The 18,325-nt window shown below is 38.2% G+C and overlaps 1 protein-coding gene across 3 annotated transcripts in view; it reads right to left on the reverse strand.

The window, feature by feature from the left end:
• Positions 1-1,707: 1,707 nt before the first annotated feature.
• The window catches only part of MED1 (mediator complex subunit 1), a 282,755-nt gene continuing 266,137 nt past the window's right edge, over positions 1,708-18,325 (reverse strand). For all 3 annotated transcript variants that reach the window (XM_053697957.1, XM_053697967.1, XM_053697977.1), the window contains one exon: positions 1,708-5,584. In XM_053697957.1, coding sequence (XP_053553932.1) covers positions 2,335-5,584 — 3,250 coding nt within the window. In that variant the 3' untranslated portion in view covers positions 1,708-2,334. The remainder of the gene's footprint in view (positions 5,585-18,325) is intronic.

Genomic DNA, 18,325 nt, shown 5'->3' on the forward strand with positions numbered 1-18,325 from the left:
TTAAGCACTATTTAGATGTATTAGTCCTTTAAGATAAACGTATGTTTGGTGCCTATTAAAGGAGGATGTAATTCAGCTGCTGCTATCCCTGACGAAGTGCTTTGTAGCGGCAGGAAACGAGTCGGATAGCAGCTGAGGTGTGAGGAGTGGTGTAGCCCTGAATGTCTCACTTTGATAATAAAGCTTTGCAAGTTTTATACAGGCAAGTCTTCTGGATTGTTATTTACCTCTCTGTTTGGATATCACTAAATGTTCTTGTATACCGCCTATGCTTATAGCGCTGCGGAATCTGTTGTCGCTCTACAAATACCTGATAATAATAATAATTACATATACAGCTCCACATCAAACCTGTTAAGCAACAGGCCATTAGGTAGATATGGAAGAAAATTATCCAGCTTCTCACTCAGATATCCTGTAGGAATCCTGTAACTAACACTGTTTGCCTATAAAGGGAGGATAGCTTAAGTAAGCTGGAAGGAGGCATGGGAACTTTCTTGCAACATCCAGTAGTTAACATACACCAAAATTCTACTAAGAGAATTATATGGCTTTTAACTACACCCAAACTGTACTAAGATAATTGCATGGCTTTTAACAACAGCAAAACTCTACTAAGAGAATTACATGGCTTTTAGCAACTCACTTGTCCTCTCTTGCAGGAAACAATCCATTGAGAACAATAACATTTGTAATCTTCAGCAGAGTACCTGCCTCTCTCTGCCAACCTCCATGAAACACGGCAAATAACTACTGGGAGGATAGGGGAACTGGGAGGGATACTTAAAGGGACAGTCTACACCAGAATTGTTATTGTTTAAAAAGATAGATAATCCCTTTATTACCCATTCCCCAGTTTTGCATAACCAACATGTTTACATTAATATACTTTTTACCTCTGTGATTAACCTTGTATCTAAGCCTCTGCAGACTGCCCCCTTATCTCAGTGCTTTTGACAGACATGCAGTTTAGCCAACCAGTGCAGACTCCTAAATAACTCCACAGGAGTGAGCATAATGTTATCTATATGACACACATGAACTAGTACTGTCTAACTGTGAAAAACTTTCAAAATGCTCTGAGCTAGGAGGTGGTTTTCAACAGTTTGGAAATCAGTTTGAGCCTACCTAGGTTTAGCTTTTCAAAAATACCACTAAGGGAACAGAGCAAATTTGATGATAAAAGTAAATTGGAAAGTTGTTTACAATTGCATGCCTTATCTGAATCATGAAAGTTTAATTTTGACTATACTGTCCCTTTAATGTCTTTTGCTCCTCCTGGTGGCTAGGTGAACTGTTTCCCATAAGAATGAATTTGTGGACTCTCACTGCCATTAGAAAGAAATTGGATACTCTGTCTCAATTATGAAAGAAGCATTTTGGGTTCATATCCCTTTAATGTGTTTCCAATGACCTGTTATACCAGCTGCTCTATATGAAATAGCTGTGCTAATTGCAGTCACAACCCAATATAGTGGCCTAAGCTTGTATTTTATCTGTAATTATTTACACAAATTATTCCTTATATTATTTATAACTGTTTACTCAAAGGCCAATACTTAGAGAGAACAATGTAAAATTAACATTTTATTACCTCTCTGTAATAGCCCCCATAAGGAGAATTATTTTATCTAAACCTTCATGTTTAGAGCTATTTGTAAACAATTTAATACATTCCAGCAGGAAAAAAGGACCATTGGGAAAACATTAAAAGAGGAGAAAAAATTACAGCACACTGTCCCTTTAATGAAATCAGGTTACAGAAGAAAAATAAAATATTTTAACCCTGGCTCTTGGAAAATTGGATCTGACTCTATTCCATCAATCAACAATTTTTTTTAAACAAAATTTTTATTTTTGTACTAAACATTTTATAAAGTCTTGAAAAAAGCTTTAAATCACCAAATAAAAAAATGTTGGAAATATATACAAAGGAAAAGGGAGATAAAATATTTACAGAACAAATAAGAGTCCTTAAAACACAGTGTGTGCTTGTGGGAAATATTTAAATGTAAATGATATTTGTCACCATAAATATGTTAATCCATTTGAAACAGGCAGCACAAGTAGGTATGGTAATGTACATTATATTATCAGAGGAATAACCTTCTCCAAGGTTAAACATTTTGTGTGTAAAAGATCAAATTGCTTTGAATTATGTAAATTGTAAAAACAACGTTATAGGGCTTTTTGTAAATGATAGTATACTTTGTTAAAAGTTTTAAAAAGAATGTTTAAAGCATTTCAATAAAACAATTTTAAGAACTGAAAAATAGATAAATACTTTCATTAACCAACATATTACTTCATACAATAAAAGCTCATGCTGCTGTGCTAGTTGCCTAGAAGAGCAACATCCATTAAGTCATCATCTTCACCCAAAAGAAAACCTTCATTGGGCCTACTTGCTCTATCTGATGTCATTAGGGAGCTGCCACCCATGGCTAATGTGGAGTCTGAGGAAATGGGAGATTTAGACCAACTCTCAGACTTCATACTATAAGAGGCCTTTTTCTTCTCTCTTTCCCTGTCCTTGTCTTTCAGTCTCTTTTTCTCTTTTCTATGCTTCTTATGTTTTTCAGAACTGTATTCTGGTAATGCCCGGCTTCCCCCTCCATCATCTGAACTGGGGCTGTTTTGGTAGGATTTCTCTGCAATGGAGGAGGAGCCAGACTCACTTTCACTGTCAATAGCCTGGGGTGTGTATGCTGGAGATTTATTGTGACTTGGCGAACAACGCTCATGTTTTGGTGTCGATCCACTGACAAGTGGTGATCCGTAGCCTTTAGGCATTTGTGATCTTAGTCCTTCCCCTCCTCCTTCTCCTGGTTTCTGCAGGGTAACCTTGGCCTTAATGCTGGGGGACCCTCCTTCATGCTTGCTAATTATGATTTTAGCTACACCTGTGCTCCCTGCACCTTTGGGGTCCCCTCCTCCTTTTTTTGAAGGATCAGACCCTCCCCCAGATACCGACACTTTTGACTTTTCCTTTTCACTCTTCTCACGTTTTGCTGGGAATTCACCTATCAGACCATGCTTGGAAGGCATACTGTGTCCTGGAGTCCCTGTGCTACCTCCCCCTCCTGCACCATCCATGGCATCTTCTGGACCTGATCCTCCAGTGCCCACTCCATGCTTGAGCTTATCTATAACTGCAGTCAGTGAGGGCTTTTTATTTCTACTTGGAGATTTCCCCTTGGAACTGCCATGTAGATTCTGGGAGACATTTGACCCACCAGAAAAAGAGGAAGATGAGGATGAGGAGGAAGAAGATGATGAAGAGGAGGAGGATGATGATGAAGAGGATGAATTTGGCTTTTGAGAGAGAGAGCCTGACGATACTAGTCCAGAGGATGTCTTCATTGTGGAGGCAGACCCTCCACCAGACATGTGAGTACCCCCAGAACCAATGGGGGACTTGGCTTTCGAGGGGGGAGTCCCTGGCATGGGTTTCATGGGGGAAGATAGTTTGTCAGAACTCCCAGATGGTCTGGAGTGTGAAGGAGAAATATTAGGTTTGCTCATAGAGGGATTCATAAGTACTGATGGCTTCCCTTGAGGTTTAGTCTTACTGCTCCCAGAGCCGCTTACTCCACTTCCAAGTCCATGTTTTGTGATAGGGGAAGATCCCTGCTTGCCCAGAGTTTGAGAGACATTTTTGGACTGACTTCCACTTGACCCACTCTGTCCAGAATACAGGCCACTTCCCCCACTGCCCATTTTTAGCCCTGACCCTTCTGACTTGTTTTTTATTTTGCCTGAGCTGGAAGATAATGATGAGGAATGTCCATGGTGACTTTTACTACTGGATGATCCACCGGAGCCACTGCTATACTGGCTGTGTGAAGATGGCTTCCCTACACTCATGGTCCCCTTGGGGATCTGGATGGTAATTTTGGGGATAGGTGGGGTGGCTATTCCTGGAGGAGTTTGTGACCTTCCTGATGTGCCTGGAGATTTTGAACCTCCACTACTGGTGGGTGGGGTAAATGGTCGGTATGAGGGTGACTTGCCATCAGACTCTGCTTTTTTGCGTTTTGGTGGCTTATCCTTGCTTTTACCATCACTAGATGGGGTACGACTCCGTTTTCCAGATTTACCTTCTATCCCGGCACCCTGCATTCCCCCAGTTGTCCCTGCTCCACCTCCACCATTGTTACCATCCTTCACCCTCTGTTTCTGAGGTCTATCCTTTCCCAACTCACTAACCAGAAGTGGACTTTGGCTTCTGCTGTGTGCTTCTAAGACATCTCCTCCACCAAGAGCTTTACCTCCTCCACCAGCAATAATACTGAAGTCAACTGTGTCTGCTCCCAAACTAACTTTATATTTTCCGTCACCACTATCTACTGGGAAACCAGCTACAACCCCAAGGGCAGCTAACCCTTGCCCTTGAAAGTCCTTAAAGTCATGGTCATGATCCCCACTATGGCTGCTGTCATCATTGAATTCATCTATAAAGCCACTTTGGCTCTGACTGTTCAATAAATCTGGGTTGAAATCTACACCGTGAAAGAAGTTATTAGATGAGTCACTGTTAGGACTTCCACTTGCCTCAGCAATAAGATCAGCTGCATCCTGGAATGTGCTGTCTCCACCTCCTGCACTATCCACTTGGAAAACATCAGGGTCAAATAGAGTACTTTGGGAATGTCCTGAGCTGGACGAGTCCCTAACAGGTGTACCCAGATTTGGACAGTCATCCCCACTCCCTGGAAGCTTGGATGTTTCTTCTGGTATATCAGAAAGTATATCTGTGACATCTGGAATAATAGCATCTGTGCTAGGTAACCTTATCCTTTGCAATCCAGACTGGTTATGAGACATGGGCTGCTGGTAAACAGTTGGTGGTGTGCCACATTGGCTTGGAGCTGGTGTGATGTGAGGTGTATCCAGAGCATCACCAGCCATTGACACATCAAATATTGGGTTCTGTGAGTCCACATCCATGGAGAAAAGCTCTCTTTGGAAGTCATCCTCTGCCTGGTTTTTTGACTTCTCTGTTCCTGTTCTAGGCCTCTTTTTCTTTGGCTTCCCAGCTGTGGAGTTACCAAGATCAGTTCGTGGTGACCCAGATGAATTCTGCCTCTCCAAGGGGCTGCTACCATAGAGAGTGGAAAAATCTTGAGCTGGATTGTCTTTCAGAAGGTTCATAAGCATGGGGTGGTTCTTTGTGTTACTAGCTGGGGAAGAGGCAGGTGGAGGTGTGTGGTGAGGAGGAGTTGGGCTAGACCCCAAATTCCCCCCAACATTTCCAGTGATTTGCAGTAGGCTGGTGAGGATTGGGTTCTGTGTCACTTTGCTAAAGTCTTCTCCATGGCCTGTTGAATCATGCCGTTCTTTTATACCCATGCTGAACAGGGTGGTGATAGGTCCTGTGGGAAAGGAACTGGTTGGAGTTGTCATTCCACTCAAGTTGTTGGATCCAGAGGTCATTCCATAACCAGGACTGCTAGCAGGGGGCAAGTTCTTCTTCACCATGTCTTCCACAGCCCCTGCAATGAAAGGCAGAGCTGGTGTGTCAGCCTGGATTGTTTCTGCCTTTCTGCGGATTGCACGCATGGTAACTGGGATGGACATGCATCTGCAAAATAGGAAAGTGGTTTAGTAAAATCTCCATAGAATGGTGGAGTTAATTAATCAGTTGACCACCCCACAAATGAAAAGATATACAAATAAAAATAAGGAAAGAGTATTTTTTAAACGCAATCAAAAAACATTAAAATCATGACTTTATACAGTAAAACTGAACTTGAACATACAGGGAAAGTGAAATATATACATCGCTCTTACAACTAATCTCAAAAAGAAAACTAGAAATTAACTCTAAACATATACCAATTTTTATATATTGGCTCATATCCCTGTATAATAATCACCAGTAAGAACCCTCCTTGCTTGGAGGGTGGACAGAACTGACCACTCCCCCAATTTACCATATTAGTGACCATGTTTCCAGAGTTCCCTCCTACTCTTAAAGATGTCCACAAGTACAAAGGCAGGGACAAGCTAGAGGGGGAAGCTGGTTATTATACAGGGATATGAGCCAATACTTTAGTGCTAATTTTTCCTAGTTATCCTGGCTCTCCTTTTAAAAAAATCACTAGTAAGACAAATACAAAGCAATACATAAAAAATGATATGTGTAGGGATAAAAGATCATAAGATTCTTATTTAATAATTGCTTATGTAGGAATGATAATCTATATTTCTTTTTCTGACATCTCTTAATTATGTTTATAATTTCATGCTCATCCCAAAAAGTAAGTGAATAATTAATCAATGATAGTACATAATGTCTGATCTGCATATAGGAAATGTTCTGATCTGGGGGTAAATTATATTTACTTTGAAATTCTATATGTAATATAATCCTTCCATTTCTTATACTGTATCTATAATATCTTTAATTTGTTTAAATATACATATACCTGAACGTGCAACAAATGGATATTGGTTTCCTGGTTCAAAATTGGGATTGCCCTGTATTGGCATAAATAAGGATGTAGGAAATAATTTTAAAAAGCTAGCTGAAAGGTGGAAAAACTTAGTAAACCAGCAAATTAGCGAGACAATTATTTTATTAAGTATCAAAAATGTGAAAAGAACATTAATGATGGGTTTAAGAGAATCCCATAGTAGAATAATACATATGGACTATATTACATCTACAAGAAGGATGAAGTGGGGCAATATTGTAAAGCCATTATGCTTGAAATGTTTAGGCCATGAGCCAGATGTAATTCACCACAGCTGGCAATGCTCAAAGATAAATATATTTTGGTGCCAGGTATCATTCTTAATTTAAAATATAACAAAGATAAGAATTAAACTTAATTTTATGAATATATTGATATTTACTGAACCAGAAAAAAATAACTAAAGATATGAAAAGGCTCACTGTAATGATCATATTATTAGCCAAACAGCTTATATTTAAATTTTGGATACAAAAAAGATAGATATGGAAAAGATTGATGTGATGATGGACATAAATAATAGACAAGATATTTATGGTTAAATGCTTACTTTTTTAATTTTTTTTGTCTAGAACACAACAGAGAATAATTTTACATACACTTAAAAATACAGAATACTTTGAAGATCAGCAAAGACAAGAAGAGTGGCAATGTATATACAGTATACAACAGCTTTAATATCAAATTATTCAAAATTGTATAACCTCTCAATAATTGTATTATTTCTGTGAAATATTTACAGTAAATACATAGTTAAAAATGTTATTAAAAATTAATATTGCATAAATATGCTTTTACATGTACTTATAATCTACTTAACGGTAAAGGGCTCCAATGCACATATACAGTGTGTGTATATATATATATATATATATATGTGTGTGTGTGTGTGTACATATGTATTAATGTGTTTATATGTATATATATATATATATATATATATATATATATATGTCTGTAAATACATATATACACATATAAATACATATGTACACATATATAGACATATATATATATATATATATATATATATATATATATATATATATATATATATATATATATATATATCTGGAACAGAAGAGGGAAGGGCGCACAGCAAAGGAGACCTTCCTAGTATAGTATGTAAAATGCACTTAAAACTGTTCTACAGAATAAAGCCAAATGAACACTCACGCGTTTCTACCTCAACTCCTATGAGGTATGGATAAGACACTGTGTGGTAGATAACCACTGGAGAAGGCAGCTCAGTCCCCTTTATTTTCCAGTCCTTTGCCTCAGAGGGCTGAATCATTCCTGCTTTTAAAAGTAAAAGCAGGAATGATTCAGCCCTCTGAGGCAAAGGACTGTAGTGTTAGGACCAGTCTATATTGGGGCACCTTGGTCATCACAACCCCATTCCACACAGATTGTTCATCCCCATTTCAAAGCGGTTTATCTTCTGCTGGCGAGGTCAGGACTGAATCTGAGGAGGGGAAGGTATGCTGAAAGGGAAAATAAAGGGGACTGAGCTGCCTTCTCCAGTGGTTATCTACCACACAGTGTCTTATCCATACCTCATAGTAGTTGAGGTAGAAACACGTGAGTGTTCATTTGGCTTTATTCTGTAGAACAGTTTCAAGTGCATTTTACATACTACACTAAGAAGGTCTCCTTTACTGTGCGCCCTTCCCTCTTCTGCTCCCCATTCTCTTAAGGAGTTTTCCTGTCTTCAGGTGGACTTCATTTGCTCCTTTGGGATTAGTCTGCGAGTGAAGGATTAACCTTTCTCCCTTCTACTCACACTGGACTGGTGGGATTTTCTAGGGAGACCTGCAATTTCAGGACATTACTGGTACTCCAAATTTTGGGACATGTATATTTGTAGAGCTGTATTTTCCCTGTGTTTATATATATATATATATATATATATATATATATATATATATATATAAAATAACAAGAGTATTGCATTGAGCAATGATACTTTTTTATTGGACTAACTATACATTTATAAGTTGACAAGCTTTCGGAAGAATACCTTCCTTTTTCAAGTCTGAAGCAATATATATATATATATATATATATATATATATATATACGCACACACACACACACACACACACACACATATACATCTTTAGACATGTATATGTATGCATCTCAATGTTAAAGCCCTTTGTCTGCCTTTCTTTTCTAACACATGAGACCTCATATCTTTGAGCCCATTATAACTTTTGTGTGCAATATTTTTTTAAAATATTTTTTATTAGATGTTAGTATGAGTGTAACTATACTTTGTAATGTATTTTTGATGTGTTTTGTGCATTTTTTTGTTGCCCAAAACAGTTAATCACAGCTCTGAGTACGTGTTAATCATTCTAGCTCAAGCGATCTGGCACTAAGTAAGTTATTTAAGCTATAGATGTATAATTATATTGATATCATTAGTTCCTCAGACTGAATGTAAATTGATCTATTGTATAAATGTTTTTTCTATGTGAATATATACAAATCAAATAAAAAGATCACAAGATGCAAAGTATGCTACACAAATTAGACTATAACAGAAGAAAACCATATAGCCAAATTACGCAGAGGCAAAATTGCCCAGTATGTAGTGAAAATAAAAGTGCGGAAACCAAGACCTGCAGGAGTAGCATCTGTATGTAGCCCCAGGGATGATACGACAGTAGTTATACCTGATCCTGGTGAAAACATGATTATGTATGTAGGTGCTGGAAACAATACAAATGGAAATAGTATACTGAGTAGGTGTCAAACCCTGACAAGTCTGCTAGTTATTCGAATATGCTAGATTCCATAGGATAGACAAATAGAAACAAACAACATCCAAACTATATAGAGGTTGTTTGTCATGGTTTACTTGTTATAACAAAAAGATAGCCGCATAATCTCAAGCAAGAAATTAAGTTGAAACACCACCGTAAGGAGGAAATCTGGAACTAAAGAAGAACAATGGTTATCCCGATGAAAGGGAATAAAAGGTTATTTTTTTTAGAAAAAAGTTTGACATTATCCCACTGAGGTGATTTCCCAAAGGACACTTCCTTCATAGATTAAAATGGTATATCTGACATGACGCAGAAGACCAGTGGAAGATCCCAAGTAGGTGTCACTGAACTTCGAACAGGAAGGATATGAGATAATTTTGGAAACACAAGGAGCTCCTCAGCCCAATGAGTACCAAATAATAACAAATATAGCTAAAGAACAGAGTTCCTGGATTTATGAAAGTAACCATCAAAAATAAATTTTAATAAGTTAGAGAAAAATAATAGGACCTACCCCCCGACAGTTATATACGGGAAAAAAGGTATCCCAAACAAAACAGGCAATAAATTAAACTACTTCGTAGATGGCAGGATTAAAATAACAAAAGACTGCAAATGATAATGTTTAGCAGATATACCGCTACACAGAACGTCTATGGGTTTGAAAGACAGAATAGACCCCAAAGCAACATGCTAAGAGTGAAAGGAAAAAAAATGTTTAGCTCTTGAAATAACAGTATACAATTAATGTCTGCACTAGAACACTCCAAGAAAATCTCAAATACTGAGTTTCTGTAAACTGAAAAATAAAACCACATCAAAACATAAAAAAGGTTTACAAGAACGGACTTCCGGTGGGCGGCTCTAGAAGATGGCTGCAAGCCTCTTTGGCTCTGAAGAAACTCTCTTCTAATCCCAGCAATTAAGCCATTCTTCTATACCATCTGCATCTCCCTTGACAGACAAGCTGTCCGGGAAACCTTGGCGGATAGAAGCATTCTCAACTCTTCTTCCCCGGAAGGCAATTTCTCGAGTTATAATCCATAAGGGATTACTGCGCAATGGAGTTGGAAAGGGACATTGCTACACAGATAACCTCGGCCTTTATGCCTATGTTTGAGAGCTTATTCCTTAGCTATGAAATTCTGTACGCAGCGGTTCAGGCAGCTAAGAAGTCCGGCCCCACAAGAAAGGATGAAGCACCGTTACTAGTAATTACCTCCACAATAGCTAATAATGACCCGCGCTATCAACAACAGTCAAAGCACGACTCTGCATGTGACGCCATGTGGTCGGACGACACACAGCCTGACCCCCGCAATGGGGGAGCTCTAACCTGCATTCCTTGGATATCCTCTGTGTCTAATGGGGCTACTTACTGCAATTCAGAATTCGCTGGGAGTACCTGCACTATCAAAGCTCCACAACATACCGCCACCATATGCCTGTCTATACAGACAGAGGACCGGTCCTTCATTCAGCCGGGGCTCTGGAAGACCGCACATTCTGAATACATGAGGGAAATATCTGCCCTGTACTTGCCAATGGCTGTTGCGAGACTATGGCGTGCACATATACACTGAACAGACTGACGGATCCGGTGGTTGTTTGGGGCGCTGCAGGCTGCCTGGAGAAACAGAGTGGCTGTCAAGTCAGAGACACCTTAGAATATGATTGCAGAGCTAGGGGTATAGACTGACAGATAGCTAGATCATTGTAATTGCGGGCTAATGTACTACTTCTGCAATCTGCTATTTTCATTACATGCCTGCATCAGTATGTTATTTGGGTTTTACAGGTGTATTTTCCAGAGCTTGAGACACTATTATTAACTAATGTAAGTTTGTTTGCTTCATGTTTTAAATTTTATCTTTCTAGTGCTCACTGCCCTGAGGGAGAGTTAACTCCTCTTCTATACTCAGACTTATTGTCTAAATAGGAGTGTATCTTTGCAGTTTGACTAGTTTATATTCAACTGTAAAATATCCCTATTTTGTATGTTGTTGTTGTTGTTTTATTATTTTTATTTTTTGCTCCCTAATGGATAATGTATGTAAAGTAGCGGGGGACTGATTACCACTCATACTTGCAACATCGTACTCATCACAAGCATAACCAGCCGATCAACATGTATTTCTACAGACTAGAGATTTTAATTTTTTTTCTTTTTTCAGTATCTGTATATAACTTTATGTTACTCTTCCAGCCAGCCGGTGGGGGTGAGTGGGAGAGAGATCTTAACCTGTTTACGAAATGTTGTTTTTTTCACTCTGATGTTCTAATTCTTATAGCTGCTGGTAGAAACGGCTGGCTATTCTCAATACGTCCTATCAACCTGCAAGAATCTTATGATTTATTTATATGTGATCTGATTGTTCCCAATAACCCAGTCCCACATACATTATAAGCCTCTGGCAGGGAAACCTATACTCAGGAGAGTCGCAATTTCGGCTCATTGTACTCTAGCCTCTTCCACATCCTTTAAAACAAGCATATTTGGGCTGGTGGTGCGTGGACTGCCAATATTACTTTCTTTAGGCATATCCTGGAAAATAAAACGCTTTGGCAAGTGCCCATTTAAACACTAACTCACATAGGTTACTAAATTCTCAGCAGACTGGGCATGACATACACATTTATACCTCCTCTGTTATCCGCTAGAACGCTGGTTATTAAAGTAAAACTATCGGACAGTATAACTCACTAATGGCATCAGATCCACATATTTATTAGCACTTTTATCAATTAAATTTCAGTAAGTTCTTAAGTTTGTTTACCTTGCAATACTGTGCAGCATATAAATTGCCATTTTTCCAATATACATAATGGGGATGGCATACCCCTATAATCTTTGGGTCAGTTAGGGAGGTGTTTAGTTTACTTATTTTTTGTTTGGTTAAAGTGTTTTGGTTATTGTATAAAAAAAAAATAAGGAACACGGGTTGTACATGAACTGTCATCTTGCTAACTTGACAAAGCTCTTTTTTCAGAGGCTTCTCTATTTGGAGTAATATCAAAAGACCATAATGAATGTTAACAAAAAGACACTCTGCAGCCCTCATTTGAAGCCTGCGGTAATAACTGCACTGTGGCTACTGATATCTGTAATCTGCTTATTGTGTATTGTCTATAACTTCACCATGTATATGCATACAATTGTCTAACTACACCTGTGTTTCTTTAATAAAAAAAAAAAAAAAAAAAGGTTTACAAATATTAAATCATATGCCACATGCATCTAACTATACACATATACAGTTTTTTGTTTTTTTCATGGTGGTGAGACTCCACATACCATTACTCCTGGAAATTAAACTCCTGGTGCCACCAGGAGGAGGCAAAGATCCCCAAAGCTCTAAGCGCACTTAATCCCTCTCAACTCTTTGGTATTCCAGTGTGATGTATAGCCAAGAAGAAGAAGTAGAAAGGTAGGAAAGGAAAAAGCAGGAAAAAAGAGAAAAAACATAGAGAAAAACTTGACATCTGAATCAGATTTGTAAACCAAGTTCTGCAGGGCCTGGCTGAAGCAATCCGAATTACTGAAAAATTTTCTTTTCAACCCAAGATATGACTCTTGAGAACAGAAGTCACCAGGTCTTTCTCCGGAGACCCCAATGATTCACAATCTAGTTGAAAACTACTTGATGGAGATATCAATTCTGTGAAAGAGATTGCTGACTTAGGAAAACTCCTGACCAGTGTTTCTTCCTGAGAAACGAAATACAAACAATTATACAGAAAAACCTTGAGACTTCTGTCATTGGTACGGAACTACAGGTTCCTCCTTGATGAATGATATAAGCTACAGCTGTAACATTGTCTGATTGAAATGTCAGAAAAGTTTCTCTGTTCAAAAGAGGCCAGCTCTGAAGGGATCAGAAGAATACAATAAGTTCTAAGATAAATGTTGGAAACCTCGCCTCCTGAGAAAACCAAACTCCCTGTGCTCTCCTGGACCCCAGACTGAACCCAATACAAACGATTGGCGTATGTAGACATTATTCTCCAAGTTGAGTGAATAAAATGACTCAACCTGGAGAATAATGAAGCATACTAATAATAGAAAAGTGTTCAGGAGACCCAGTTTCTAGTTTAAGTTTAGGGACAGAGTTTACTGCTCCTTATAGCATACACAAAGCAAAAGCAATAAGCACTAAACACCTCTTACAAAAGCTTTTGTTAATGCAGGTATACTAGTATCCCTTGGAACATGTTCAGTCCAGTTTTTTTAAAACTAACTTTTGAAGACACAATCAAGGTGTAAGTAGCTGCAGCTGGATTCAATTTATAAACCTGTCTGCTTGCTAGGTAGCTGAGCTAGTCATTGAACTACTACAACTGGCTTGGCAAAAAATGTGCTAAAATATATTTGTCTACAAGCAAGGGTAAAAGTGATATTCTGACCCAGGGCTATATTAAATATGTCAATGCTGTCAGCGGTTAAACATCAAAGAAGGAACAAAAAAACCACAAATACATAAAGCCACTTTAGTTGCAATAAAGTTTAACCAATGACGAGAACACCTTATGACATATGCACGTATGGCAGGTCTTACAGTGGCAAAGGAGCACAACCTGTATACGAATTGCAATAGGTTATTTGGCTCCTAAGGTCGGCGTCATTATATTCGCTCATAATATATTGAACAAGCACACGCCCATGCCCTACTTCAGAGGAATTATATTGCCAGACCTGAAACAGTGGTGGTGGTGAGACAAGCACAGCCTGATTCCAGCAGCCCAGGACAGCAATCCTCTTCACAGGTCAACCTTCTTCACTGCAGGTAACACTGGAGGAGAGTCTTAGTCCAGTCCAGACTCTAGACAGAACTAAGAGTAGGAGGGTCCCCAGGAAACACTCTCAGTTATATACTGGTAAATTGAGGGGTATGGTTTTCACTGGTGAATATTATACAGGAAGAGCCAAGATACATGTATTCAATGAAGCAAAACATACATGACATAAAAAACACACAGGGCTAGATTACAAGTGGAACGCTAATCAAACGAACGCCTGTAAATGGACAAATTTGCCGTTTACAGACGCACGTTATATAACCAGCCATTACAAGTGGCTGCTTAATGCTACCGTGAACTCGTGGTAGCACTTTGTGCTTAAATTCATTAACCAGAGATCAGATCTCTGGTTAATGAAAAAAAATGACCCACCAATTGACCCCAAAATAAAGTGTAAGGTTCCTTTTATTAAAATAAAAAATTGTATCATCTTTATTTTTTTTAAAAATAACTGCACGAAGTTATAAGTTATAAGGGGTTAAAGTGAGGGGATTTGCCTTTACATTGCTGTCTATAGGGACTGTGTTAAAACTGTAAATATATATGTTTATGCTTGTATACATATATATATTTATGTGTTAATATGTGTATATACATAAATATAAATGTGTATTTTCATATACATTTAAACTTTGCTGCTCAACGCTGTGCACCTTACCCCTTCGCTGCGCTAGGTTCTGTGCCGTGTCTATTGAGGTTGCGTTCGCATTGTGCTCAACTTGTAATACTAGGGCACATTTGCGTGTGCGCCGATATTTGTGTGTAGCGTAATGCAAACCTCCTACCACAACAACAATATCAACACCTCACAAATCACTGCAAAATTTCAAACTCAGCCTATCTCAAAATTCAGCACATTCACTCCTGTTACAGAGGAGGAGGTTTCAGCTCCCCTTTCATCTTCCCATCTTATTACCTGTCCTTTTGATGCTATTCCCTTACAACCGCTACCTTCCCTTTCCCCTACTCTTATACACACCCTCACACACATATTCAACCTCTCCCTCAAAACTGGTACAGTTTAATCATCCTCAAACATGCTCTATTCACACCTATTCTTAAAAAACCTTCACTCAATTACTCCATGCTAATCCTTTTAGACCTCTCTGCAGCCTTTGACACTGTTGATCATCCATTGCTGCTCCAGACACTTTAATCATTGGGTATTTGTGACGCAGCTATACTGTGGCTCTCTTTATATCTTTCTAACAATATATTTAGTATATCCTTCTCTGACTCAAGGCTTAGTTCTAGGTCGACAAGTGCTACGCGCTGCGGCTCCAGGGCAGACCAGCTAAACCGTGACGGTAGTGTGTCTAACTCCTAAATTAGGCTATTCTTTTCCGGAGTGCATAAATCTGCGGTGGATCACTCCGCTATATGAAAACTAGATGCACAAAAGTCTATGCAACCAGTGTGCATGTTATACAAAGAAAAGGCTTTATTGAAAAAATATATAAAATACAGCACGGCACAGCATCCAAAATATGCTAAATTAACTGACGCGTTTCATGTCCTCTAGTGGTGCTTTCTTATAGACTGAATGTGCATTGCAGATACTGGTCTTAAATAGAACAATAAGATTAACTCTTTCAAGTATCTTAAAGGAACTACTACTAGCAGCTTAAAAACAATATTGGAAATAGGCTACATATAATCCATATAATTGATGGTGTATAAGTTTGATATAGGGGTACAGAAAAAAAGGAGGAAATGCTTAAATTTTCATTTCAATGTTGTCTTACAACAAAGAAAATTGGAGTAAAAAAAAGAATATTTAAACATTTTTATAACGTGTAATGCTTTTTAATAAAGTTTCATGATTTTTAATGATTTTGAATAATTTTAAAATGTTTAATTGTGGGTATGGGCTCTATATGAGATAAAAGAACATAGTAATTTATTGGTCAATAAAAGTACCTGACGTCCCGTTCTCTGTTCATACCATATGGTGAATGTGTCTGCAACTATAAGATCCAATAAAGTTCTTTTTGTAAGATTTTGTTTCTGTTCCCCCCTCTAAGTGGAACTGTTGCCACATTAACACTCTGTATAGACATATTAGCCACATTTGAGAAGTGCACACCATTAAAGTGATTGGCCACTGCTGAATCTTTATTGTAATTTCTAATGTCCCTAGTTTAGGAATGCCCGGTTTAGGAATTACTGAAATCCTAGCTCTTAATAGTTCCTCAGGGATCCTGGATCTAAGAAGAATGGAATGTAAATGTTCAGCCAATAATGGAGCTAAGAGATCTTGTAGTTTTTTATAAAAAAATACCCGTATATCCATCCGGTCCTGGAGCCTTATTTATTTCAATATCTTTTATGACCGAAAGTACCTCCTGTACAGTTATTGGAGTATTTAAGCTGTCTAAATCTTCTGATGAGATTTTTGGAATTGGGCAGTCTCTGAGGAATTCATCTATATGCTCTTGTTTGTGCTTTTAAGGAATGAGACATGGTAAATTGTAGAGTTTGCGATAATATTCAGCAAACGTATTGGCTATGCATTGTGGATCATTGGTGAGGGTATTGTCAGATAATCGTAATTGTCGGATTGTGGTGATCCTGTTCAAATTTTTAAGCTTATTTGCCAGCATCCTGTCGGGTTTGTTTGCTTAAATGTATTAGTGTGTCTATTATTTTAATGGAGCAGGCTGCATTATCGTTTAGTAATTTATTTAGTTCCACATTTTTCCGTTTAAGGATGCTCTCTGTGGATCTACTGGGCTGTAAGATATGTTTTTTCCTGATTTGTTCAATTTCAACTCGTAAAGTGTCTACTTTTGATTTTCTGAGTTTAGTCTGTATACTTGATTCTTTAATTAGTAACCCTCTCAGATATGATTTCAATGCACCCCATGTGTGTAACGGGTTACTTGTGGACCCTCTATTGATGTGAATAAAATGTTTAATGCTTTCTTGCATTTCATGTAAGATAATACCATCTTTAAACCTGGGTCCTAATTCTATCCGGGTTAAAAATTCCTGTCAGGGTGCTCTTTACCAAATCATGATCAGACCAAGGGCAGTTTAAAATAGATGATTTTATTAATAAAATGATAAGAGTCTGACTTAGTAGAATATAGTCGATTCTAGAGAATGTCTAATGAACTGGAGAGAAGAATGTATAGTCCCTTTCAGTTCTGTTCTTGGACCGCCAACTATCCGTCAAATTATGGTCCAGAATAAGGTCATGTAAGAGTCTTAGTTTACTGCGTTGTGTACTCTTTTATTCCTCCTTGTCACCAGATCTATCTAGTCTATTATCAGCTACTGTATTGAAGTCCCCCCCTAGTATGACCTTGTATTGTTTCCATTGTGATAAAATGTCTACTCACTTGGGAAAAGAAAAGGGTCTGGTAATTATTTGGGGCATTTCCAATAATTACTGGGGTGTTATGAATATATCAAAGAGGAGTGAAGCAGTATAGAGACCCCACAATGTTTTTTGGATGCTGTTGCATGGTATTGACTGGGATATAGTTTATCTCAGAATTTAGGGGTGCATGCCTTAATACAGTGGGTCTCCTGAAGGAGTACTATGTGTGCATTGGTAGCTTTGTAATCTGTTAGGGCCTTTTTTCTTTTAGTATTTGAATTTAACCCGTTGACATTATAGGAGACAAAGTTAATAGCCATGACCAAGGTTAAGGCAAGTTATGTGCACCATAGTTGTAGTGTCAAGGCCTGGGTTCCCCTTCCCTTCCAACCCAAGTAAAAGAGTGTGCTGAACATCCCGGGCTCTAGGGATGACATCCCAAAAAAGTAAGACCAAAAGACATCTCAGGTATAGCCATCGGTTGTGGATCATTAAACATGTAAATATAACAATTATACAACTGGGTGTGTTTAGAAACATCATTAAGACTAACACATCGAACAATAAGAAATTCAACTGAAAAAAAGGCAGTTAACTAGTGAGGGGAGAATTGGGTGAGGGAGAAATAAAGAGAATAACAAGGAAATTAGAGGATGAAGGAAGAAAAAAAAAAGGGGGAGAGATTTTAAAATTATAATGAAAAATGAAAATAACTCTCGTCATTACTTCCACTCAGGTATGGAAGGCAGAAGACATTGAAACAAGTCTTGTTAGTCTATTGTAGTTCCATGTAATCACTCTTGTGTTCTGATAAAGGATATAGAGTATAGTCGAGATCACCACTGTAGTCTTCAGGTCTTTGCTATCTTTGGATCGGGAGGGACCTCCACTTCAGTAGGGCTGCAAGAATCCGATCTAGGTCTCTTATGTTTGTCATTTTTACCCACTGG

Source organism: Bombina bombina, chromosome 1 (genome assembly GCF_027579735.1).
Source record: "Bombina bombina isolate aBomBom1 chromosome 1, aBomBom1.pri, whole genome shotgun sequence".
Lineage (NCBI taxonomy): Eukaryota > Metazoa > Chordata > Amphibia > Anura > Bombinatoridae > Bombina > Bombina bombina.